Raw genomic sequence first — 26,645 nt, 5'->3', positions numbered from 1 at the left:
ATGCCAATTGCTGTTTATTTATGTGGTTGATTGGGTGTGTGAATAAGTGGTGCTATAATTCTTAGTGAAATCCATAGATTCAGACTACAAGTGGAAATAAATGACTAACCGGAATAATGGGTAAGAAAGAGTCCATGTTATCTTCTCGGTGTATCAAATAAAATGAAATTATGAAAGAAAATTTTAGCAAAACTCTACACTACCAAGGGGAAGTTATACAGTCCCCAGTTCGTAGCCGCTTAAGTTCTATTCTCAGAATAACATGGAAAACATGTTATATGAACACGTAATAATGCCTAACTGGAGAATAAACGCAGAATAACTGAACCGGTGATTCTGGCAGGATTAGTGAATGTAACTAGAGAACTGGCAGCAATAGTTACAGAATAGGTGATAACAAGATTGTCTGTTAGAACAAGGAAGAAGATATTGGGACATCACACAAATTATACTGAAGAATATTACAATTTAAGATTTATATAAAAATTCCTTATGTCAACTACTTCCTGATCTCGTGCTTGAGAAACTGGAGCGTGTAATTGAAATGTGAAGCTCTTTCATAAAATAAAACTTTTTGCTTGTAATAGGCCTAATAGGCATTTGATATTGGTGCTTTGTGAATCATATTCTGTTCATGTTGTTTATGTAAATAAGGTAGATGAAAATGACATTTGTGCCAAAACAGTCTCGCTTATTTGGCAAGTGTTAAGATTGCTGCAATATTAGAAATGCCTGTTTTGTTTTACCCAGCAGACAGTGACAAAATAGACGTAATCAGATTGAGAAATCACACCAGTCTTATGTATTAATTGTATTAACAGCTTTTTCCGTATTAGATGGCGACATTTTGATTTTTCATGTAGCAAAATGTTTGACGAACTTTGATGAGGTAATAGACTCCTTTGCAGAAAGAAAAGCATGCCATGTAAAGCTTTAGCAAGATTAGAGAAAAAATGCTGAAACCTAAGGATTGAATAATGTGTACTGTCTTGCTTAACTCTTGTCTTCACAGGGTTTATGTTTCTTATATTTAATTATGTGTCACAGAAAAGAGAAAGTTATTAGCTAATAGGCAATAAGGAGTGCAAATTTTCTAAAGAGATCTTACTGTCCTAGTCACAAATAATACCATACAGTATTAATTGTAAGTTTTTTTAAACCAGCTGACTGGGAGCAGGAGTGGCACCACAGGGCATTTTAATTTCCACTGTCCTGTATATAAGTTTGATGGCTTCCATTACAAAATATACATATTTGAATTCCAAATAGCAAAATACTGTGACAAATGATAGAAGAATGCGGTCTGAAGACACATGGCACTGCACTTTGGCGCACTTAAGACCACATAACATCTCTTACATTTCCTCGAACACATACATTTTGTATATCAGACATCTTCAGAAAGATGTGCACTACAAAATGAACATATTTTTAAAAAAACTGATTTTTTTAAAAAAAATTGTGTGTCATTTTTCGAGTAGGAGGGGGGGGACTATCAAGTTTTTGCCCTGGTTTGGAAATATCACAGATCCAGGGCTGGCGCCACCTGCAGTAAGATCACATTCAGAACAACCTCTTGGTTGGTTGAAAGTGTTATAACCTTTAATCACTAATAAAGTGCGTGGAGATACAAAAGTAGAAACACTCGCGGGTTACATGTTACTAACTCCGTATCTGTCACTCGACTGCCGGGCCGTGACATGCGGCCGGCGCCGTTCATAACCAGGTGGCGCTCCCGCGCTCGGCCGAGCTGCGGAGCGCCTCTATCGCCGTGTTCGCGTACTAACGTAGCGGCACTTTTGAATGTCGTGGCACTGTCACAACACTTTTCCCCCCTTGAAAAAAAAAAAAACGCTCACTTTCGTGGAGACACGGACAGTGCGGAGACATCCATGGCCTCTTGGGAGGTCCCGAGAAGATCCCGCGGAGAAACACGAGAGGACGGAAGCTGGCGCGTGGAATGTGCCTCCTGGACGAGATGATGGGTGAAAACTCCGGAGCAGCATCCATAGGTGTCGTGGACCTGGGGGTGTGCTCCAGCGAGATGGGTCCCGGAGAAGGCGGCGTCGCGACTGGGGCCGGTTCCGGCGTACTCGGAAGCGGTAGCGACGGCGGCGGCAACAACACGCCCGGAAGATCGGCAGCAGCGACAGGACTGGCTTCTCGGACTGGTGGAGACGAAAGAAGGGGCGGTGGTACCGGCGTGGCCACCACTCGTGGGCGCATCTGGTCGTAATGGCGAACAACCATGCCGCCGTCCGTACGTATTTCACAAAGCCGGCGGCCGCGAAGAGCCTGGACCACCCCTGGAATCCATTTAGGGCGAGATCCATACCCCCGTGCCCACACGTCGGTGCCCACCGGGTATTTTCCCGCACTAGGGGACACAGTACAAGGCATGACAGGGTGAAGCAGAGGCAGTAGGGTGCGCGGTTGGCGGCCATGCAAGAGTTCAGCAGGGCTGCGATCACCCAGAGGCGTGAAGCGATAAGAACTCAGAAATTGCAACAGAGCGTCATCTGTGGAAAAATCACTAAGGAATTTTTTCATTTGGCTTTTGAAAGTGCGGACAAGGCGCTCGACCTCCCCATTCGATTGTGGATGGAAGGGCGGTGCTGTAACATGATGAATCCCTTGTCCAGTACAAAAATCACGGAAGGCCTGCGAAGAGAACGGAGGGCCATTGTCCGTGACAATCGTGGATGGAAGACCTTCTAGCGCAAAGATTTTTGACAAAGCCAGCATCGTCGCCGCAGTGGTGGGCGACGGACAGCGAACAACAAACGGAAACTTCGAGAAGGCGTCAATCAACAGTAGCCAATAAGTGCCGAGGAAGGGGCCGGCAAAATCAGCGTGCACCCGTTCCCACGGCTGCGCCGGATCAGTCCACGGAGAGGGCAGAGTACGAGGCGCAGCCAGTTGTTGAACACACTGAGCACACGCAGCGACCATGTGGGCGATGTCCGAATCGATACCGGGCCAATAAACGTGCCTGCGGACCAGGGACTTAGTCCGAGAAATCCCCCAATGGCCCTCGTGCAATAGTTTGAGAACAGCTTTGCGAAGAGAGGCGGGCACCACAACCCGTGGAGATGCGCCATCCGTGGCCAGAAGAACAACACCCTCACGAACAGACAGACGAAGGCGCAAGGCATGGTAGTTGCGAAGGGGATCCGACGCCCGGCCCTTGGTCCTGTCCGGCCAACCCCGCTGAACAAAACCAATCACCTGACGCAGGACCGGATCCCGCGCAGTAGCCGATGCGACCTGCGAACCTGTAAGTGGAAAACCCTCGACCGCACGACGTTCTTCCTCATCAATGTGGAAACAGAGGAGTTCATCGCGATCGAAAACCGGGTCGGGGCCCATCGGCAAACGCGACAACGCGTCAGCGTTGGCGTGCTGGGCCGTGGGGCGATAGTGAATCTCATAGTGAAAACGAGACAAGTATAAGGCCCAACGTTGCAGGCGGTGAGCTGCCTTATCCGGAAGCGACGCCGAGGGGCTGAACAGAGAGACCAGCGGCTTGTGGTCGGTGATGAGGTGAAACTTAGAACCATACAAAAAAACGCTGAACTTTTTCAGAGCATAAACGATAGCGAGCGCCTCCCTTTCTATTTGAGAGTAACGCCGTTGGGCATCGTTGAGGGTCTTGGAAGCGTAGGCGATGGGTCGTTCCGACCCATCCTCATACCGATGGGCGAGAACAGCCCCTAGGCCATACTGTGACGCGTCAGTCGCCAGAACCAAGTGCTGACCCGGACGGAATGTGGCAAGACAAGGCGCCGACTGCAAATGAGCCTTCAGGCGGACAAAAGCCTGCTCACACTCGGCGGACCAACAGAAAGGAACGTTTTTGCGTAACAGCTGATGCAGAGGATGAGCCACCGCCGCCACGGAGGGAATGAATTTGCGATAATAAGCAACCTTGCCTAGAAACGCCTGAAGTTCTTTGACCGTAGACGGCCGGGGTAGAGCGGTAATGGCCGCAACATGCTGTCGTAGAGGACGTATACCCTCACGGGACAAGTGGAAACCAAGATACACAATGGAGGGTTGGAAGAACTGAGACTTGTCCAGATTGCACTTCAACCCTGCTGAATGCAGAACCCGAAACAGTGAACGCAAATTGCGAAGGTGCTCCTCAGTGGAGGCCCCCGTGACAACAATGTCATCCAGGCAGTTGATGCAGCCGGGAACGGAAGCCGTGAGCTGTTCCAAAAACCGCTGAAAAATGGCCGGCGCGCTAGCGACGCCAAATGGTAACCGCTGGTACTGATACAACCCACAAGGAGTGTTGATGACGAGAAATTCCTTGGAAGATGCATCCAGCGGCAACTGATGGTACGCCTCCGATAAGTCAAGTTTGGAAAAGAACTGGCCCCCAGTGAGCTTGGTAAATAACTCCTCAGGACGGGGAAGAGGATAAGTGTCAATGAGGCTTTGAGCATTGACAGTGGCTTTAAAATCACCACACAATCGCAGACTCCCGTTTGGTTTAGAAACCACCACGACGGGCGATGCCCATTCGCTGGAGGTAACAGGAAGGAGAATCCCCGAAGCTGTTAACCTGTCTATCTCAGCTTTGACAGGCGCACGCAACGCCATCGGAATAGGGCGTGCCCGGAAAAACTTAGGGCGAGCCGTAGGTTTAAGAGTAATGTGGGCTTCAAAATCCTTGGCCCGACCCAGACCCGCAGAGAACACGGACGAGAATTCAGAACACAAGCCATCCAGCTGTTGATACGGAATGTCCTCAGATATGAGGTGCACATCATCATCAATGGAAAACCCGAACAACTGGAAAGCATCATAACCGAACAGGTTTTCAGTGCCCGCATGATCCACCACATAAAACGTGAGGGGCCGAACAACAGACTTGTAGGCAGTGGAAGCATCAAACTGGCCAACGATAGGAATTTTCTGCTTATTATAAGTTCGTAGATTTCGCGTAACTGGAGACAAGGAAGGGGAGCCTAACTCCAAATACGTGCGAGAATTAATGAGAGTGACTGCAGAGCCAGTGTCCACTTGCATGCGAATGTCTTTATCCAGAACACGAACAGTAACAAACAACTTATTCGTTTGAGAAAGCACACAGTTAACATCCATGTCCGATGCCTCGTCCTCGTCGACAGGAACTTTAGGGGACTGACACACAGAAGCAATGTGGCCTTTTTTCCTACATGAATTACACGTGGCCCAACGTTTTGGACACGCGGCTCTGTCATGCTGTACGAAACAACGTGGACAAGAAGGAAGGGCGGAACGAGCCTGCTTCTGTGGTTGCTGTTTTCGCTGCAAGCGTGGCGGCCCAACGCGACGTTGTTGACGCGAGTGCACCGCCGCCACATCGTCGTTTTCCTGTGAAACAGGCACATTGTCTGCGTCGAAAGTGGTGTGTACAGCGCCTACATCACACCACGCGTCTATTTGCCCACCAGCAGCGTGAGACACTTCAAACGATTGAGCGATGCTGAGAACTTCCGACAACGACGGGTTTGGCAATTGTAAGGCACGTTGCCGAACTTCTTTATCAGGAGCAAGCCGTAAAATAGCGTCCCGAACCATTGAATCAGCGTAAGACTCATGATGAGTGTCCGTGACAAACTGACATTTCCGACTCAGACCGTGTAGTTCCGCCGCCCAAGCCCGGTAAGATTGATGGGGCTGTTTACGACACCGGTAGAAAGCCACGCGGGCGGCAACGACATGGGTGTTTTTTCGGTAATAGTTAGACAATAAGTCACACATTTCTTGGAAGGACAGAGAGGCAGGTTCCCGCAGAGGGGCTAACTGAGATAACAGCTGATAGATCCGTGGGGAAATCCAAGATAGAAATAACGACTTACACATAGGAGCGTCATAAGGAGGAAACGGAGGCGGAGAAGAGGAAGACAGACGATGAGTAAGCGACGTCGACAACGCCTGAATAGCAGCCGTCAGCTGTGTTTGTTGCGCCTGAATAGCAGCCGTCAGCTGTGTTTGTTGCGCCTGAATAGCAGCCGTCAGCTGTGTTTGTTGCGCCTGAATAGCAGCCGTCAGCTGTGTTTGTTGTTCAATAAGCGCTTGCATAAGCTGTTCCATGTCTGCCCCGACACGAACACTCAAGTCCACAACGCAGGGGAAAAAAAAATATCCGACCTCGTCGCCAAAAAGTGTTATAACCTTTAATCACTAATAAAGTGCGTGGAGATACAAAAGTAGAAACACTCGCGGGTTACATGTTACTAACTCCGTATCTGTCACTCGACTGCCGGGCCGTGACATGCGGCCGGCGCCGTTCATACCAGGTGGCGCTCCCGCGCTCGGCCGAGCTGCGGAGCGCCTCTATCGCCGTGTTCGCGTACTAACTTAGCGGCACTTTTGGATGTCGTGGCACTGTCACAACAGAAAGTTATTTACTTTTGTTGTGCCCAAATCGCTGAAACTTTTTCCTTGTATTTTTGTGGCATATATGAAAATACTCTTATGCATGTAAACAAATATCAGAGTAAAAAGGGAACTCGTAGAACTGATGTGAAGGGTTGATTTGCCTGTTAATAAGAAGTTATTATTTGAAAAAGTTGTACAGCATTATGGCAGCATGGAAGTTGAATTTGGCAAAGGTTTTGATACATTTTTTTATACAATCCTGATGACTAATAGAATCAATAGTCTGACTTATTTCTGGTCAGTTTGGCCCATTGCAATTGTAATGTGGTGTTACAGTACAGGCACTGCAAGTAAGAGATCGAATGTCACACGAGATGTGCTTTTGACTGCCATTACACCTGGCTCATTATTGATTAACTTACTGCACTCCCTTTGGTAGAGGGAGAAACAGAGCTGGAGCGACAGTTGAGGATGGACAAGTTGGCGGATAAGTTCAAGAAATATAATCTCAAAATAAGTGAAGCCGAAACAGTAGTAATGGCACAAATACAGAATGGCGGTTGCCAAGAATTGAGCAAGGTAATTCCTCCACAGGAAAATTTGGAAATGTCTACCTAGCTTGAACGTGTAATTTCTTGACACAATCTAGCCATGAAAGAGGTTACAAGTAAGATTCAGAAGAGCTCAAATTTCTGGCAACATGTTGTAGATGTCTTGTATGAGATGCAAAGGTTCTGAGAAAAGCAAAATCAGTTATGTAAAATACCTATTATAAACCAGTCCAAATTTATTCTATACAAACAGTCACTCTCACAAAGAGTGACTTATTCTGACTACAAACATTTAAGATGAAGTTCTGAGGTTTACAATACAGAAAACAAAACTGGACAACTTAAGAGGTGAGAGAGATGGCTGGCATTAAGACAGTGCTACTAGAACAAATGACAGTATCTAGACTCAAGTGGTTAGGACACACATTAAGGACAGAACTAATGAGGATAGCCCAAGTAAATCTGTAGAAAAGTTGAGGAGACTCCGTGGGTGGGAAGACCAAAGGAATGATGGACCGACATTATCAAGACGGAGAACAACAACACTGGATGATGTCGACAGTAGGAGTTATCTAGATAGGGAGATATGGAGGTGGCATGTGCACACCACCTGTGAGTCTGGAACTATGTGGTGGTGGTGGTGGTGGTGGTGGTGGTGGTGAATGTGAATGTGATCTCACTCCCTTGTTTAGAAAAGGGAAAGTGTGCAGTACCCATGAAGGCAGATTTTAATTGTTTTAATGTTGAAGAAACCACTTTGAAAATAACATTAAGTCATGTACTGTGAAAAGTACAACAAATTACTGGTTTTTTTTTTTTTCTGATAACTAATTTTCGCTCTGACTGTATCCCAATGCATTTGGTTTTGATGGTGCTGGACTACTTTGATAGTTTTAAATATGTACTACATAAAATTGCAGAAAGCTGGGCACTACCTAGACTCGTACGCGGCAGGCATCGACATCCCCCTGGAGGAGGAGGAGGTGTTCGCAGACCAGCTGAAGGAGTACCTGTTCTTCGCAGACGCGCTGCAGGCGGTGTGCGGGCGGCAGGAAACACTGCAGCTGCGGCTGGAGCAGGCAGAGGCGGCGGCCGGCGCTCTAGTTGCAGAGAAGGACAGCGTGCAGAAAGGTGGGCTATCTATACTCTGCAAACCACCGTGAAGTGCGTGGCAGAGGGTACATCTCGTGGTACCAGTTTTCAGGGTTTCTTCCTGTTCCATTCATGTATGGAACACGTTCAGGCTACTACCTGCATTATCCGTGACAGAACCAGTGTGATCAATCCATTTCATTTCCCTGCATAGGGTTACACCTGGGTATTTGTACGAGTTGGCTGATCCCTACTGTGACTCACTGATATTACAGTTATAGGACCCAATTTTTTTGTTTTGTGAAGTATACAATTTTATATTTATGAATATTTAAAGCAAATTGCCAGTCGTTGCACCACTTTGAAATCTTATTGATATCTGACTGAATATTTATGCAGCTTTTCTCAGACAGTATTTCATTACAGATAACTGCATCATCTGCAAAAGGTCTGAGGTTACTATTAATATTATCTGTGAGGTCATTAACATAAGACATGAACACTAGGGATCCCAACACACTTCCCTGGGACACACCTGAAGGTACTTCAACATCTGATGTCTCTACAGCCAACGCAATATGCTGCATCATCCCTACCAAAAAGTTGTCAGTCCAGTCACAAATGTCACTTGATAACCCATATACGTTTGGCAATAAGTGTAGATGGGTACTGAGTCAAATGATTTTCAGAAATTGAAAAATACTGCATGTGTCGGACTGTCTTGGTCTAAAGCTTCCAGTATGTCATGTGAAAATGTGAGAGTTGGGTTTCACATGATCAGTGTTTTTGGAATCTATGTTGCTTGGCATGGAGGAGGTCCTTCTGTTGGAGTACCTCAGTATGTTTGAGTTCAAAATATGTCCTAAGATTCTACAACAAATCAATGTCAAGGATATTTGGCGGTAGTTTGTGGATCTCTGCTACTACCTTTCTTGTAGATGTGTACGACCTGTTCTTTCTTCCAATTATTGTGTGTGTCCTTTTTGTGTGAAGGATCTAAGGTAGACTGTAGTTAGAAAAGGGACTAACTCGACCACAAATTCAGCATGTAATCTGACAGGGATTCCTTCGGACACTGGAGCTTTGTTCAATTTTAACAATTTTAAGCTGTTTCTCATCACCACTGACACTAATACTTATTCTGTTCATCTTTTTGTGGTATGAAGAGTTAAACTGGGCAATTCTCTTGGGTTTTCCTTTATAAATGAACATTTGAAAATGGAATTAAGCATTTCAGCTGTTGTTATGCTACCCTTAGTTTGTCCCATTTGCTAGGGACTTGACACTAACCTTGGTGCCACTAAAAACCTTTACTTCCGAAAAGGTGCAGTAGTGTAACGTGTAAAATCCCTTCTATTTAAGAAACAGTTGCAGATATTGAAAGCTTTTTCATATGCAGAAGGGTGTGCAATTGTGTTATGTGTTTAATCATATTTAACTTGTGTAACAACAAAGTTATTCAAGCAAACATATTTTTTAGTTGTGAGACTTCTATTTTTAATATTTTTAAAAAGCCCTCAAAAAGAAGAATACAGTGATTTTTCTGTTTGTTAATGCTGACATCAAATGACATCCTTGCACATAGGTTTTATAGGTGTCAACAGGAAGAGGCGAAAAAAACTCAATCGTATGTGCTTGTTGAACATGCAGTTAGGTGTGTGGCCTCGTTAACAGTACACCCCAGACGACTCACAACTCTTTGGAGACTTCGTGCTTGGCTACCACAGGTCTCCAGCCTTCGCAGCACTTCTTCCTTTTCCAAGTGTGTCTATCCTTCTACTATTCTTTTTCCCCTCTCTTGGGGAACATGACGGGAATATTTTTGGGAATGTGTTCTGAGATTCTAGTGGCCAGACTTCAGGAGAGACTCTCACCTGCTTTTTCTTTCTTTCTTCGTCCTGTCTCCTACCCTTCCTCCGCTTTGGCATTTGAGGTTCCTCTATGTTTCTTCTTCCTTTCTGTTCGCTCCAGAAGGCCAGCCCACACGTTTGATGCACAACAGGTGACTGGATGACACACAATTTCCAGCCCCAGGTGGACAGATAAAGTTTGCACATACGCCCTGGTATAGGCCAGGTGGTGGAAGAGGTGATTGCCTGAGCTGTTACCTTCCCAAATTGCCAGTTGGTCCCTCTGTGAGGAGTTCAGGAGGTGTGACCTGAGGTGTGAACAATCACATGAGGCGGGTGAGCCCCTCCTCTCTGAGGAGCAAGGTGGGGAGTGGGTGGAGCCTGTCGCAAGGAGAGCACCATCGGAGATGTTGTCAATCATTGGGATTTTCTCATAGTGGGTCAATTACTATCTCAGTCTACATCTACTAAATGTAAACAGAATGAAGCTAGATTCAAAGAATCTTCTAGCTGCACCTCAATTCCTCATGGTAATACTAAAATAGGTCAATCCTTTGCTATGGTTAATCCATTTATCATTCAGGAAAGTGTTGATGCAATTGCAGGCCTCTGAACTTCTGCTCTTGTTTACATAATGGAATTTTGCCTCTGGAGACCAATTGTGATTTTCAAATGCAACAACTGCTTGCAGCTTCACTCCTCCAGGCTATCCTGTTTGTGTCAAGGCCCATCAGACCCTGTGTTCTTCGCGTGGTGTTATTTACACTCTGCTGCTTAATGGTCTGACCGAGGGAGAAACCCAAACTTACCTCTCTGATCGGGGTGTTACTGCAGTCAGCTGGGTAATGAGAGAGGTTGATGCACACTTAGTTCCTATACACACTCCTTTTCTCATGTTTTGGTAGAGTAGTGTTTCCATCAAAGATCAAAGCAGGTTATGAAGTCATCACGGTCTGACTGCAAATCTGACGATGAGCTGTTGCCAATGTCGACATTACAACCACACTCACATGTCCTATCGAAACACTGCCTCCTCCACACTGTATCAGTGGCAATGGCGACCATGCAGCCTCAGCCTGAGAATGTGCTTGGCCATTTATCTCGATGAGTGGGCTGTCTAGGAGATCCGGGTAAGGAAGGAGTATCTTACCCTATCACCCACAAGTTGTTGGCAAGTCAAGAGCCCTGCATTTTACCGTCTGGCACCTACAGTATTGTTTGTGTTATGCCTTGCTCCAAGAATGACATGGCCATACAGACATCCGACCTCAAATTCAGTATTGCAGTTGTAAAGTCGCCCAGTATCATGGCAGCATCCTTGTCGCCCTCTCGTCCTCTTCCTCCTCCTCCAGCTGTTTAAAAAGCCACCAAACCTTTGCCCCTGACAGTGAAATCACCTGCTTCACAACCAGCACGCTGGAAAGGGCAAAAGGAATGCTCCCGTGAAGACTTCTTACATCCCTCCATCCAACAGCATCTGAGTCTTCATCTGCCAACTGCAAAGGCTGCAAGAAATAAAACAAAGATATCTTCTCCTTCCCTAACTCTGTAATCCTCTTAAACAGTGTTGCCCCATAATACCCTCACCTGTCCAACCTCCATTTTTCTGCGCTGGAATCTGCAGGCTGACCTAGAGAGAATGCCTCCATAGATCTCGTGGAACAGGATTCTCCAGCCTCTTTGTCCTGTAACAGTGAGTCTTTGAAGACTGGCACTTGGCAGCCGCCAGAGTTAGGTCCAACAGGGAGGAATTATTGCTGCTCTTGGAATTGCAGTGTCTGCTTGCTTTCTACTTTGAAGAAACAAAAATTGCATCCTCATGACTGTTTTTACCTCTCACATTTGCTTCAGGTCCATCTTGATCTTCCCCCAGAGAACGGCATTCTGTCTTGTGGGGGAGTCATGCTGCTCATATGGGATGATGTTCATAGTCAAATAACATCACTGAACACCTGGCTGCAAGCTGTTGCAGTCTGCATTTTCTTGCCTCACTTCACCTTTTCTCTTTATTATGTCTATACCCATCCGTCATTTGGTGCCGCCAGGACAGACTTCCTCCATCTTATTGGTAAATTCCCTCACCCCTTTTTGCTGCTTGCTGACTTTAATGCACAGCATCTGCTTTGGGGCCGTTCCGGAACTTGTTCGAGAGGTTCTCTCTTGGCTGCCCTACTCCATCAACTCAACCTCATTGTCTTGCACTGGAGCACTCGTGTTCCTTTCAGACTCCACGCATACCTGTTCCCAAATGGACCTCTTGTTCTGCACTGCCTAGCTTGCCAGTTGTCTGGAGTGGTATGTTATGTCCGACACATACTCAAATGACCATTTCCCGTGTGCTATCCATTTGCTGATTCCTACACTATCAATATGTAAACTGAACTGGCAGCTTTCTATGGCCGACTGGAGGCTTTACTCCTCCCTGGTGACCTTCAATGAGCAATTGTGATCAGGTAGAACACCTTTCAAACATTATCCTTACAGCAGCAGAATGTTCCATACCTCGCACTTCATCTTTACCGCACAGTATCCCAGTCCCAAGGTAAACTGAGGCACGCTGCAATGGGATTCGTGTGCGGAAACATGCTCTCCACATTTTTAACTGTCATTGTATGATTAGGAACTGTATTTGTTATAAATAGTTGTGTAGGCAGTGTCGTCACATTCTTCAGGACAGCAAAAAAAGCGAACTGGATTTAATTTACTAGTTCTTCTAACAGTTTCACTCCTTCCATCGTGTGGGGCAACCTCCGATGGGTTTCTGGGGATGAGATTCGTTTCCCAGTTTCTGGTCTGACCATCAGATATTGTCATTGTGGCTCCTATTGCTATCTCCAACATTTCAGGCTGCTATTTTGTGGAGATTCCGAGCTCCACCAATTACCACCCCGCCTTCCTCCATCAGAAACAAATGGAGGAGGCTCAGCTGACACCCTTCTCCTTTCATAATTGTGAATGCTACAATACCATCTTTACTGTGATGAATTTAGATCATGCTCTCACTTCTTCTCGATCTTTGTCCTTAGGGCTGGTTAACGCTAACATTCAGATGTTGCAGCACCTTTCTCTTGCAGTCACTTTCTCCTTCACACATACAATCGCATTTGGGCAGATGGCACGTTTTCCCAGGTGTTGGCATGAAACCAGTCCCATACCCATGCATAAGCCTGGTAACCCCTCCCTTCTAACTACCACTGTGTTTGCTGGAGGACTGGTATCCCCCATACTCTACATGCGGGGCTTCTTAGGATGCCTGCCCTGTTACCTTCAGGAATTTTTAAATGACGGAGGTTTCAGGGTACGTGTGAGTTCGGCCTTGTTGGACACTTTTATCCAGGAAAGCGGGGTGCCTGCGGGCTCTCATGAACATCGTCCCCTTTTTGCTGTAGCTATTGACCCTATTATGACCTGTTTCCCACAGGGCATCTCCAGGTCCCTTTTCATTCATGACCTTGCAAACTACACAGTTCTCCACGGGTGTGTCTCCTTGTGTGATGTCTTGAGCAATGACTCGATCATCTTTTCTCGTGGAGTGTTGATAGTGGCTTTCTCTTTTCCACTGAAATAACTGTTTGTATGAATTTCTGGTGGCACAATGGTTACACCGTCTTTACATCTTGAGCACATTGCTTTTCTGTTCGCTGAAACTACGAAATTCCTGGGATCGTACTTGATAGAAAACTCTGTTGGCGCTCCCACTGTTTTTCCTGGCTGCCCTCTGTACATTGTTTCTCAGTGTTCTACATGTCCTAAGTGGTAGTTTGTGGTGAGCAGATCGGACTATCCTCTGTTTGTGCCGATCCCTTGTCTGTTCAAAACTAGACTACAGATGTTTCATTTATGTATCTGCACATCTGTCCATGTTTTGCAGTCTTAATACAATGCACCATTATGGAATCTGTATGGCTACTGGTGCTTTTTGCACTAGCCCAGTTGAAAGTCTCTATCCAGAAGCGGCAGAATTAGTGGCATCATTTTCTCCTCAGTGGATACTCGTGCCATTTGTCATGCTCAGCCACCCATTGTATGCTATCTTTTTTGATGACTCCCATGACCACCAGTATGGGGCACATCCTTCTTCTCTGTTACTTTCTGGAGTTTGCTTTTGGGTATTCCTCTAGCAGCTTAATTTCACTCTACCTGCCATCTTCCTGGTGGATGCGAATGCTTCACTACCTTGGCTTCGTGTGGTAGCCCATGTTCAGTTTGGACTTCATTTGCTTCCAAAGGAAACTACTCTGGATTTAATATATCACCATAAGTTTCTCGACCTTCGCACAGAAGTTACCAGTAGTACCTTTGTGTACAATGATGGCTCTGACTGACCATGGTGTTAGGTGTGCCTTCATCATTGGAACCGACAGTATTCAGTATCAGCTTCCAGGACACTTCAGTATTCACAGCAGAACTCTTAGCCCTCTATCGGGCCACACAGTTCATCCAGTGACACAGACTCTGTTGTATGCTCCAATTATCTCAGTGACCTTCAGAGCCTCTGTGCTGTACCACAGTCCACCCCTCAGTGCAACAGGTTCCAAAAAGCTTCCACTTGCTCGCTGTTGAGGGAGTCACTGTGATGTTCATGTGGGTTCCTGGTCACATCAGTCTGGTGGGAAATGGGCTGCTACCAAGGCTGCAGTCGTCCTATTGCAGCCCACTAGCTCTTCCATTCCTTCCGATGATATCCTTTTTGCCATCTTTCAGCAGTTGGTGTCACTTTGGTGACACTACATGTCTTCCCTTCAGGGGAACAAGCTCCGGGGTATTAAACCTCTCCCAGCAATGTGGCTGACCTCTGTCCTCTCACCACAAGGGGATAATTTTAACTAGGTTGCATATTGGGCACTGTCGTTTTAGCCCTCGCCATTTATTAGGTAGTGATCCCCCACCACTAGGTGCTCATTGTTGTCCTTTGATGGTTCACCACTTACTGACCGAAAGCCCTTTTTTTGAATGCTTACATTCTAGTGTGTGTTTGCCGCCTGAGTTGTCAGCTGTTTTAGCGAACAACTTGCAGGCTGTCAACTGTGTTTTACTTTTTATCTGTCTGTGACAAAGGGATGTCGATTGTGTTCTACCTTTTATTTGTCATAGCATTATGACAAAGGACATTTAATCTGTAGTTCAGGACCTTCATTGTCTCTATGGCATATTTTGTGGACCTTTATCCAAGAAGAGGTCCTAGTTCTTAGCTCTTTCCATCCCTCGATTGGGCTTAATGTGTAGTCCCCTTTAACTTCTTTTTCATATTAAGTGCTCCAAGGTTCTGATATGGGAGCCTATGATCTGTTGTTTTTGCACCCTAAAACAAAACGAAACAAATGAAACCCTAACAGTAATAGAAAACAGTGACACCTTACAAAATGGCTTCCGATAAAATCCCAGAGGGCAGTGTGGGAGTGCTCACAAAGTTGTTTGAAATAACGTGCTAGTACCCGAATATTGAACAAGAGTTCTTTGGGATCGTGTTAAAACGAACATTTAGTAAAAGAAGACAAGCACACTTCGAGCGAGGATTTTTCTGATCCAGATTGTAGTTGTGCCACAGTGTTAGTGCACTGTAGTACTGTCACCCTCTTTGTCGTCGATGTCAGTCTGCACCATTTCTGTTGTACACCACCTGGTTACCACTGTACAATGTTACAGGTAAATCGAGCATAATCTCACGGCTGTTCGGTTCGGTGGACACGGACGAGGTGAAGGAGCTGAAGGTGAGCCTGTTGGACCAGAGGCTGCAGGAGGGCCAGAGCAGCGTGCGGCACGCGCGTGAGGAGCTCCTGTGAGTGCTGTGGTGTGGCTTTTCCTTCCTGAAAAAATATTGCTTTCCAGTCTTTGCTATTGTGGGTCACTAAAATTTAGGCATCGGGCCGATTGACGAGTGGCGGAGCTCACATTGTATATTCTCAAATTTTATCAAGGTTAGACTCCTTGCTCAAATTACTTAGTGTTAACCTGTGGGCATGTATACACATCCTGGTATGCCATTCCCCATGTGTTGTGGCTGTGTGTACATGTGCCACTTGGGTTTTGCTATAGTGCAATGGACGCCCTAATGTGTCCTGAGATGCTGATCTCTCACAGTTGCAAATGAATTATTTCCGTATCTCGGCAAATAAAAAAGTTTTGAGTATCTATCATATAACGTGTACCATATTTACTCGAATATAAGCCCCACATGAAAAATGAGACTCAAAATAAGGGAATAAAAATTTTCCCGAATCTAAGCCGCACCTGAAATTTGAGACTCAAAATTCAAGGGGAGAGAAAAGTTTTATACCCCACCTCCAAATCGAAACAAAGTTGGTTCATTGTAATATGAGACACAATAAGTGCTGTTCTCTTCGTCATAGGTGTTTACGCCACTCTAAGCTGAAAATGCATTACTGTACTGTGTCATGCATTGTTTGTCGCATTCTGATGGTGAGCGAGTGTTTACATGTCGCTGCTTGCGGCATGGCTTGCTTTTGTGCGTGCTACCGCTGCTTACAATAAAAAAAGAGAGGAATTGTCTCATTACCGAAACAATGGCAAGAGACTGCTATTTGTTGTTACTTACACTGCTGCTGTCTTTGATAATGATAAAAAAGAACCAAATAATAGACTGTGTATGATGGATGATGTTCTGAATGAGAGTTTAGCGAAAATTTTTCTCCGTTTGAAAATCTTTGCAGACGCTTCTTTAGTACATTACATTCTGCACAGAAATTAGTCATCTTAGATTTAAAAATTTAGTCAACTGCCGTGCTTCATTTCTGACTGTATCATTATTAGGCATAAGAATAATACGAATATAAACATGACATGATATGTATATTCTTCCACGTTTGCTGTTGTCTCACTCTAGTTTCGTAGTTTATTAGGCAGACAGGATTTAAATGAGATATCAGCAAACATGAAAGGATACATGGCAAAATGTTTGTATTTGTATTATTCTTATGGTGAAGAGAATACTGCATGTGATTCACAATTCATAAAAGTTCCTATTAGCAACCATCTCTTCTCACAGGTAGGAAAAATTCAGAATGTAGAGTTGGCCATATTGACACACATCCCAAACAGTCTTGCCAGTCGGATTTTCGTAGTACATTGAAATGCTGCTACATTCAAAGATGAACAATACGGAATTTGTATTTACTTCATTGGATAATGTAGTTTTTTTTTTTTTTTTTTTTTTTTTTTTTTTTTTTTTTTTTTTTTTTTTTTTTTACCTGACGCAGAGGTTTTTGCGCCAGCATTTATCGTTGGGCCTGCAAAGCATGCCTGTGTAGCGCTACATATATTCGACGGCAGAAGTTAGTTGTGACGGCACCTACCAACATTTTTCAGAACTTCTGCCTACTTTGCACTCGATTTTAAGTCGCAGGCAGTTTTTTGGATTACAAAAACGGGAAAAAAGTGTGGCTTTGATTCAAGTAAATACGGTATGTCTCATTGCATGCTATCATTTGCAAAAAACCACATTTTAATATCTAGAATTGTTCATGTGAGATAACAGTTGTTATGAATAAGATTCTTGATGGGTGCGTCATACACCACTGTCCTTTGGATACAAAACCTAATAAAGTGAGAGCAAATGAGGTACCACTCTGCTCTCAATTTTAAATGAAATTTCAGTATCTTATCTACATTTCATCCACTGCAACATATGAGCTAAAATCAACAGAACAAAAAGTTTACTCTGTATGATTGTACATTTTTAAAATATTGTACAGTATTTTACTTAATTTGATGCAGCGCAGTAAGTATGATGGATAATGAAAAGAGATTCAATTCTTTATCAGGTACAGATATTGGACTGTAAGATATGCAAAAATCAAATTTTTTCACACGATAGTTTTTGAAAAATCGGATGATAAATATTTCAAATTGGCCGTAATGCAGGCTCCCAGTACAGCCATAACAAAAATCGCCCTCAGTTCAAAATGCAGAGAGCACATCTGTAGCGGCAAAGGGATGAATGAGAGGAAAACTTGAAAGAGCAACTGTTTTAGAATTTAGTTTTCCTATACCTTGGATTTGTTTCCAGAATGGTAAAGGATGCCTGTAAGTTTGTTTAAATCAATTACTAGAGAAATGAGATTATTAGTTCTCTAAAAATTTATCATGAGGTTGCAAAACTTTATAGTAGATTTTTAAAGATTTACGCTCATCTGAGGCTGTTATAAGGGTGCACCAGCTGATGACTTTAATTTAAATACAGTAAAAGCTGACCTGTCTGTAGTGATGTGTATAGCCTCAACTCTTAATGCACTTGGCATTATTGTAAATATAAATTTCACTGAAAATTAATTAATTTTGAAAATTATCATAATTTATTGTCTGTCATATATATTGGTTACTGTTTTCAGTACTGCATGCAAGAATTATTTAACCATGCTTTAAGCCACCTTCCAGAGCATACTGACACTATTGTTATTGATCTCTACTGTTATGTTAATATTTAGTTCAGCCAGTGTGACCTGCTCGCATAGGTCCTTCCTTTAAGTTGGTCCCAAAGAAATAAATTTGGACAACTTGGATGCCATAACTTTTAGAGATGATTCAAATGCCAGATGACTTATCCACAGGCATGAAACCAAATGTTGTCAGTGAAGAAAATGCAGTCCAATTCTATGATTCCAAATGTTAAATGAATGACAGAAACTGTGAACAGTAAACTAGATAGTTTTCTCTATCCAGCTCTTTCAATTTTTGCACATTAAGAATGATACATACACAAAATTTTAACATCTGCTTTGGTTTCTGAGCAGTACTGTACAAAACCTGAGACAGGGCTGATAGTCTTATCAAGCTTTTTGAAGGCGAACACAGCATCACTTCTGTCACCTCAGCCAGTTTAGCGTCCACCCAAAATGTCCTGTCCTCCAGTTCTCTTCTTGTTGGCAACTGATCATCATCCCCATAAATGGTTGACTAATCTCGTTGTTGAATTGTTTGGCATTGTGACATCTGGTTGGTTCCCACAAAATGCACCTACAACACGCACATATAAATGACTGGCAAAATACAGTTAAACAATGAAAACTAGTTGCTCTTGGAAAATCAGCATGTGTACTAAGCATTGAGTTTCCAATACTATAGCTGTTGCATAAGCTGTACCTGTTACATTGCAATCTTTATTTACGGGCAAACAACAGAAAATTAAGGATGGAGTGTACAAATAAGCTTTTGACCAACAAGGCCTTTGTCAAATACACACACACACACACACACACACACACACACACACACACACGCAAATGAAAGTCACCCTGTGGCAGCCAAACCTGGGGCAGGTGTGTGGGTGTGTGTGTGTGTGGGGGGTGGGTGTGGGCGTGGTCGGTTGAACAAATGCAGCTCCTGTGTACAGGCACATTTATTTTCACGATCATGACTTTTTGATCACACTGTGTATATGAAATGTTTTCAGTCTTACCCTTGATGCAAAAACTCGTAATGCAGTGCTAATCCGTACTGTTGTTCTGTACTGTAATAATCCCCCCACTTGCGCTAGCTGTGCAGCAGTTCAGAAAATTGCCAATGAAAGGAAAAGTTCACCACTTCAGCTTAGTGTGAGTGCTATCAGTATACTTCAAAGGGAAAAGTCTGTTACAAGGAAAGTTTAATGGCCTTTGCAGTTTCGTTTGTTTTGAGGACGTGGGTGACGTGCCCTGAAGGACTCCCCGCTGTTTTCTGTCCCCGTGGCTGGTTACACAGCGTCCATATTTAATTTTTTTAAACAAACAATCCTTTTTGTTAAAACAAGTCTTAAACTTCTCACACCATTATGAATTACGATAGATTGCTACTCACCACATAGAGGTGGTGTTGGGCAGCAAATGGGCACATTTGTAAGTCCATCCAGGATTTTCCTTGGTTTGATTTCCTCACAACATGATAGATTTAATAAATGTAAGTGCTGTTGTCATATCCTAACATATAGATGTCCTTCAGAAAATACTGTTATCCTCTGTAGTTGATCTGCTTTGTGTAACGCAACTCATCCAGTGCAAGTTTTTAAATTGGATGGCACTTTGGCTTGCGTGTCCCTAACCTTTCGCACATCATTTATATAGAAGAGGCTTCATGTTAGATTATATTCCTGCTTCTCAGATTGCTGTTGGAGTTCATCCACCGGCTTCATCAGTCTCATCCTGCCTTGTTACTGGACTGCTTCTAATGCCCTTGAAACCTTCCTGTAGACTAAAACTGTGGCCTGGGCGAGGTCTCTAACCAGAAGCCGCGCCTATTGAAGGCAGTACACTTACCAACTGCCTCATTATCTGACCTCACAGCTTCAGTTCTGTCATGTGCTCTTCTTTCCAAACTTAATAGAAGCTCTCCTGCATATCATGCTGGACCAGTACCCGTGAGAGAAAGCATATTGCAGTGAAGTGCGATCTTAAGCTTTCCCGGCAAATATATTGGTTGTGTTTCTGTCATGGCTCTTGCCACGTGCAATCTTTTATGAAACACGATATGTTGACAGCGTACCTTGCCTTCCTCTTCAGGTAATACTTGTAGAATGAGCATCTATGCTACATGACCTCTCCTTTGCACTCTGTGCTCCCCACCCCATCCTGCACTTTGTAGCTGCAGGCATCGTCGGGTGGGGTGGTGAGGGAACACATGCACAGAATGGTGGATACAAACTATGGTTCCTCAGTACTTCTGCCCTCCTTTCGGGCACAGATGTCACTCTCAGCTGAATTTCAACTTCACCTGGCCGAGTGCTGGGTCTCGCAATTTTCTGAGAGTGAAGCCACTGTGTCTGTTGATCGGGTCAGCAGCCACTCATATTTTGACAGCCTCCTTTAAGAACACAATCCCAAAATGTTGAGGTCTGTCTTTAGCACTTTTGTTTGTTCAGACTCCACTGAGTCCCCTGTAGCTTTGCAGTGCCCCACAAACACAAACTTTGTCAGTTGCCCCAGTTTGGTGTGTCTCACGTACTCCTGGCTCCGTTCTTTGTCTGTGTGTGCAGTCTGCCCTATGTATGCTGGACCACATTTTCGCTGAATACGACAGACACCTAGTTTACAGAGTCTGTTGAAATAATACTGGATGGTGGCCTGATCAATAGATAATCGCTTCACTGTCACTGAAGTTTGGGATCCAGCATTTGGTCAACTAGTCACAATTTTGCCGCCGAGTGACATGCACGCCCGACAGGAACGGCAGAAACTCAGAGGGACCAGAGTTTGCACCCAGAATTTGGCAGTCACGTCTGCCAACCATTGCATGCATTGCAGTATGTGGCCATATAGTGAGGGAAGGGAGGGGAATGATAAGAATATAAATACGGTGTGACGTAGCGAAAGACAGTCATTATGCAGGTATCACCTGAAGAATATAGCAAGCTGCACTGTTGAAATATTCTTTTGTAAACGACAGAACCTGACTGGAGACCTGAGGGAAATACAAATATATTGGAGAGAAATTATTTAACAACACCCTGCAGGCTGTTTCTCTGATGAGATTGAGAGTTGTGCCTGGATACCGTAATGGGTAAAGGCAAGGCCAGGTTGGGAGTCAGATCCCATTGTGGCACACAGTTGTAACATCAGGAAGTTCCCCCCTCAGCAAAAGTTTCATTCAACTTAATTCAGTCCTCTTGTACATCGTGGTGTGAGAGATATGATGTATCTCCATTTCTTTCCATCTTGTAGTGCTTTTTTTATTCCATCCTCTACTGTCTTTTTGGCAGCCCTCATCCTCATCTTCTCCCATTATCGTCTTCATTATCCTTGGCATCTTTCAGCATTTGCTGTACGTGTCTATACCATTTTAGTTGTTTCTTTTGGATAATCTTTTGTACGAACTTTACCTTTAAATTTCTATAAGGGTATGCGTTAAGACACAGATTCTTCTAGTTGTTTTCAGCAGCATTTCATGTCTGCTGCTTTTTTTGTGTTCGCTCCAACATTATCCATTATTCATAGCCATAGAATGAGACTGTCAATTTAGGACAACAGAAAAAAAGTCTATAAACTGTAGGAAATTGTATCCTGAAGGAATGATGTAAGTGGGTATGCTTTACTTGGATGAACTTAAGTGCATAGATTAAAAATTTAATGTCTCTAACTCTAAATTTTTGTTAAGTACAAGGTACAGAAATAAATTTCCACTGCACTCACCATATAAGAAGAACCACTATTATATTAACAATTTTTGTATTAGTTGCAGAATGAAATGTAAATTATGATTTTTTTTAAATGTTATATATATCTCAACTCATCTGATTCAAGTTCTCACCTTGTTTTCTTAAAGTTTCTTTCTTAAAATGATAAACTTAACTGTTCAATGGTACTTGTTTAATAAACAACGTATCTGAAAAGTATGTAGCCTAAATTGTTTTGGGTTGTGTAATTGGGCACAAGCTTCCTGAAACTCACTGTTTGAACTCTCTTTGCATTGGTTACAGGGACTTTTCAGCAAATGCACTGAAAGACGTTGAGAGATTCCAGCAGCAGAAGGTGGCAGACCTCCGGGAGACGCTCGCTGGATACGTCATGCTGCAGATCAATGTCTGCCGAAAGGTGAGTGGTCATTTTCTGTTCCACTTAACCTAAGTGGAGGTGTTTGTTGTTTAAACTTGCTACTGGTTTTGACAGTTTTTGATTTTACTTAGGAACCCAGGATGGGGAATAAAACAATTTGGAAATAATATCTGAAACTATTTGCGAAAGTTACCTCTTTCTAGTAAGGGCAAAGTGCATACAAACTAAAGATGAAATTAATATCTGACAACTATCCAGTGTAACTGTACTATCTGATCAGATACTGATTAATAGGTCAATATCTGATGGATACTGGATTTTCAATAAATTATGAAAATTTCACAAAATAACTTTATTTAATTCACATGTTACATACCGTCAGACGGGGTGATTTCGAACGGTTTTGTCATTATTTTGATTGTAACTTTCGTATATATTGTTAGATTAAATTGATTGTTATGGAAGTGGTAGGTATATTTATCTAGGGCAGTTAAATAAAGAGTCCGAAGTTACACCCATGGATTGGGGTGATTTCGGACACATGTGTTTTTTAAATCTGTCTGAAGTTACAGTATATAGAGGACGAATTTGGACAGTTACTGCCTTTTTTAATTCTACGTGCTTTTTATTTGATTTTGGTGACATTTTACACATTTTAAGGTAACCCTTTATGAGTAAGTGACATGGAATGATATAATTAATTTTATATATTACAGAGAAGTTTTTATTTTGCGAGAATTTAAATTAAAAAAAAATTTTTCAATTCTTAACTGAAATAAGAAACAGACAGAAACAAACAAAGTAATTTAACTAAAAAGTCAAAATAATTTTTCTCACTCATCATTCTAAATTAATTTGCAAACACTTTATTTAAACAATTGTCTTAGAGTCTAAAGCACATCTTCTCGAAAAATGAACATTCCTCTCTTCTCAACTGGTGTAGTAAGTATTCTCAGAATTTGCAGTTTTTGTGTTGTCTCTTCATTGGCGACATTAGGAAACACAAATATGCACTTTATTTTGTAGGGTTGATTTAGGTATACCATACAAATCACACACTTTTCTGTATGATAATTTACCGTTCTGAATATCACAAACAGCTTTATCTAAGAATTCTGGGTCATAATTACACCATACTGTAGCACCTGTCCTGCTCTTATACGTTCTTGGCATTGTCCGAAATCATCCCCCCACAGTACATAGTTTTACAAAAACCGTCATTATTTTATAACTTTGAACGAGAAACTCGACTAACTGGTTTTAAAACTGAGACTGTTCGTCAATTATTCACCTAGGGAAACAATTGACACAAAATAAGTTTTGGAAAGCGATAAATGCAATCTTGCACCTAAAATAACTGGCGCACGGACATTAAAATAAGTAACTCTTCGTTTCTATGCCGTGGCAAAGAGCAAATAAGCCATACTGTCCGAATTCGCCCCGCTGTCCGAATTCGCCCCAATTGACGGCACACTAAACAGTAAACATGAATGAAACCACTATGTCTTCAAATCAAAACACTATGTATTATTTATTTTATTAAAAATAAATTAGTTCACATGCTAGTAATATAATAGAGGGAAACATTCCATGTGGGAAAAATTTATCAAAAAACAAAGATGATGTGACTTACCAAACAAAAGCACTGGCAGGTCGAAAGACACACAAACATACACACAAAATTCAAGCTTTCGCAACAAACTGTTGCCTCATCAGGAAAGAGGGAAGGAGAGGGAAAGACGAAAGGATGTGGGTTTTAAGGGAGAGTGTAAGGAGTCATTCCAATCCCGGGAGCGGAAAGACTTACCTTAGGGGGAAAAAAGGACGGGTATACACTCTCACGCGCACACACACGCGCACGAGCGCGCGCGCGCACACACACACACACACACACACACACACACACACACACACACACACACACACACACACACACATATACAGACACAAGCAGACATGTCTTCTTGTAAACAAGAGCAGCTTCAGAGAAAAGTTTTTTGCTACATATGCTGTTGCAAGGTGCTGAAAGATACATTTTGGCAGACTTTGCCAAATTTATGTACTGTGGTGCAGTGGCTAATGGTGTAGTTGTATAAAGGTAAAGATTTCAGTTGATTCAAACTGTATTCAAATGTCTCTTGCAATCATGTTTGATTCTTCAGCATCACACTAACAATTATTATAACAATATTACCAAAAGGATAGTTGCTACTCACCATATAGTGGAGATGCCGAGTCACAGATACGCTCAACAAAAAGACTGTCAGAAAGTGGCTGTCACATCTGCAGTGACGAGCAGTCCCTCTCAAAATACACAAAGGATCTCACTGAGCACTTCACAGATTGTAATTACTAGAGAACGGATTATATGCATCATAAAAACCTTAACATATGGATGAAAAATGCTTAAAAACGGATGAAAAGTGTCAAAATATGTAAGATCAAATAATAAAAAACATGGTAGTTACTGCGTGCTTTGTCCCATTCGAACCTGTGCATATCAGTTATGAGGAAGAGTGCCAGCCAAGTGAAAAATCAGTGCATTTAGAACACTGAGTACTTCGTGGTTGAGGTTAGTAGGGAGGTCTTTCTGGGATTATTTTCTAAAAATTTGTAAAAAGGGGATGCATACAGTGTTTCAAGAATTGTTCCTTCTTTGCTATTGTTGTCAGTAACAAGCGGGTGCAATGCGAGTGAGTTGCAGCGAAACAATAGATATGTACAGGGCTAACTTTGCGATATATTGCACGCAGAGGGCACGCTAAAAAATTCCATGATATTTTATGTAAAAAAAAAAAAAAAAAAAAAAAAAAAAAAAAAAAAAAACCAAACATACAGTCATCAATTTATTTTGAAAGGCATTAAACTTTTAATTAATACTATTGGACCAAAGCATTATTTACAATTTATTTCACATTTTTTGTACTATTGCAGATATATACGACCAAGTACTGTTCCAGTTGTTCGGTAGTGAGATTGTGTCTTCAATCACTCAAAACATTTTTAAAAGTGGAAAAGGACCATTCTACAAAAATGGATGTAACTGGGCAGTATTTGAAATTGGGTGCTATGTTGGCCCATATTGCCTGTCCCATTAATAAAACTGTCAATTTGGCACAAGGGTTCAAAGCCTGGGTTGTTTAAAATATTTTCAAACTTTTCTTTAAGTTTTCTTGGGAATACCTCCGGCAATGAGGAGTTGACTAGAATAATTTTGGAATCATTAAGAGCTTCCTTGAACTGGCAAACTGCAAAGACTCTGCATTATCGAAGTCATTTACTACCCCTCTAATAGCCTCGAAATGTTCACTGTAAAACAACACAGCATCGACCCACATACCCTAGCAAGTTATCACTTATTCGGGAGGTAAAGCCAAACTGGTAGTTTTTCTTTGTAGGCCTTGATGTGAGCAGTAGCCTTTAGAAATACTTCCTTTGTGGATGAAATCAGTTTATTTTCATTCACAAACATGAACATACTTCTTCAACAAGGTGCTGTACTTCATGAGCAAAGCACATCACATGAATCAAATTGGGATCAAATACTCGAAGGGCTTTTCCTGCTCTGATTGTACAGGGAGCAGCATCTGAAATAAACACAAACAACCTTTCATCTGCAGAAGATTCTGGAAATATTTTTTCTAATACTCTCATTCACAAATGTGGTGATAGTAGAATGATTTATTTTTTCAAGTTCTTTGCACTCTGCCTTCGGGCCACAAGTGGCCCATCGGGACCATCCGACTGTCATGTCATCCTCAGTTGAGGATGCGGATAGGAGGGGCGTGTGGTCAGCACACCGCTCTCCCGGTCGTTATGATGGTTTTCTTTGGCCGCTACTATTCGGTCGAGTAGCTCTTCAATTGACATCACGAGGCTGAGTGCACCCCGTAAAATGGCAACAGTGCATGTCGGCTGGATGGTCACCCATCCAAGTGCCGGCCACGCCCAACAGCACTTAACTTCAGTAATCTCACGGGAACCGGTGTATCCACTGTGGCAAGGCTGTTGCCTTTTCAAGTTCTTTGGAGGCCACTAAATAGGAAGAAGGAGGCCCTTCTTTTAAAGCACCAACAATGAAATTTGGAATGTAACAGCCACCAAGTGTCTTTAGTTTCGTCAACTGAAAGCCGGATAATGCTGTCCTTGAGTTCATTGTGTATTTCTTCCAGAACATTTACATAAATTGTCGGTATTTAATTTTTACGCAGTGTTGATTCATCTGGTATATTTTGATTTAAGCAATATTTGTAAAGGAAGCATTTGAGGATAGTGTTTGTAAGTCTATGAAAAGGAAT

General features: G+C 42.9%; 1 protein-coding gene across 2 annotated transcripts in view; it reads left to right on the top strand.

Moving 5' to 3' along the window:
- The window catches only part of LOC126428178 (sorting nexin-4-like), an 84,318-nt gene that overhangs the window by 28,835 nt on the left and 28,838 nt on the right, over positions 1–26,645 (top strand). For both annotated transcript variants that reach the window (XM_050090092.1, XM_050090093.1), the window contains exons 6-8: positions 7,847–8,057; positions 15,515–15,647; positions 22,272–22,386. In XM_050090092.1, the coding sequence (XP_049946049.1) occupies positions 7,847–8,057; positions 15,515–15,647; positions 22,272–22,386 (459 nt within the window). The remainder of the gene's footprint in view (positions 1–7,846; positions 8,058–15,514; positions 15,648–22,271; positions 22,387–26,645) is intronic.

Source organism: Schistocerca serialis, chromosome 12 (genome assembly GCF_023864345.2).
Source record: "Schistocerca serialis cubense isolate TAMUIC-IGC-003099 chromosome 12, iqSchSeri2.2, whole genome shotgun sequence".
Lineage (NCBI taxonomy): Eukaryota > Metazoa > Arthropoda > Insecta > Orthoptera > Acrididae > Schistocerca > Schistocerca serialis.
Note: the sequence above shows the minus strand (reverse complement) of the source record. Positions and strands in the feature narration are given on the sequence as shown.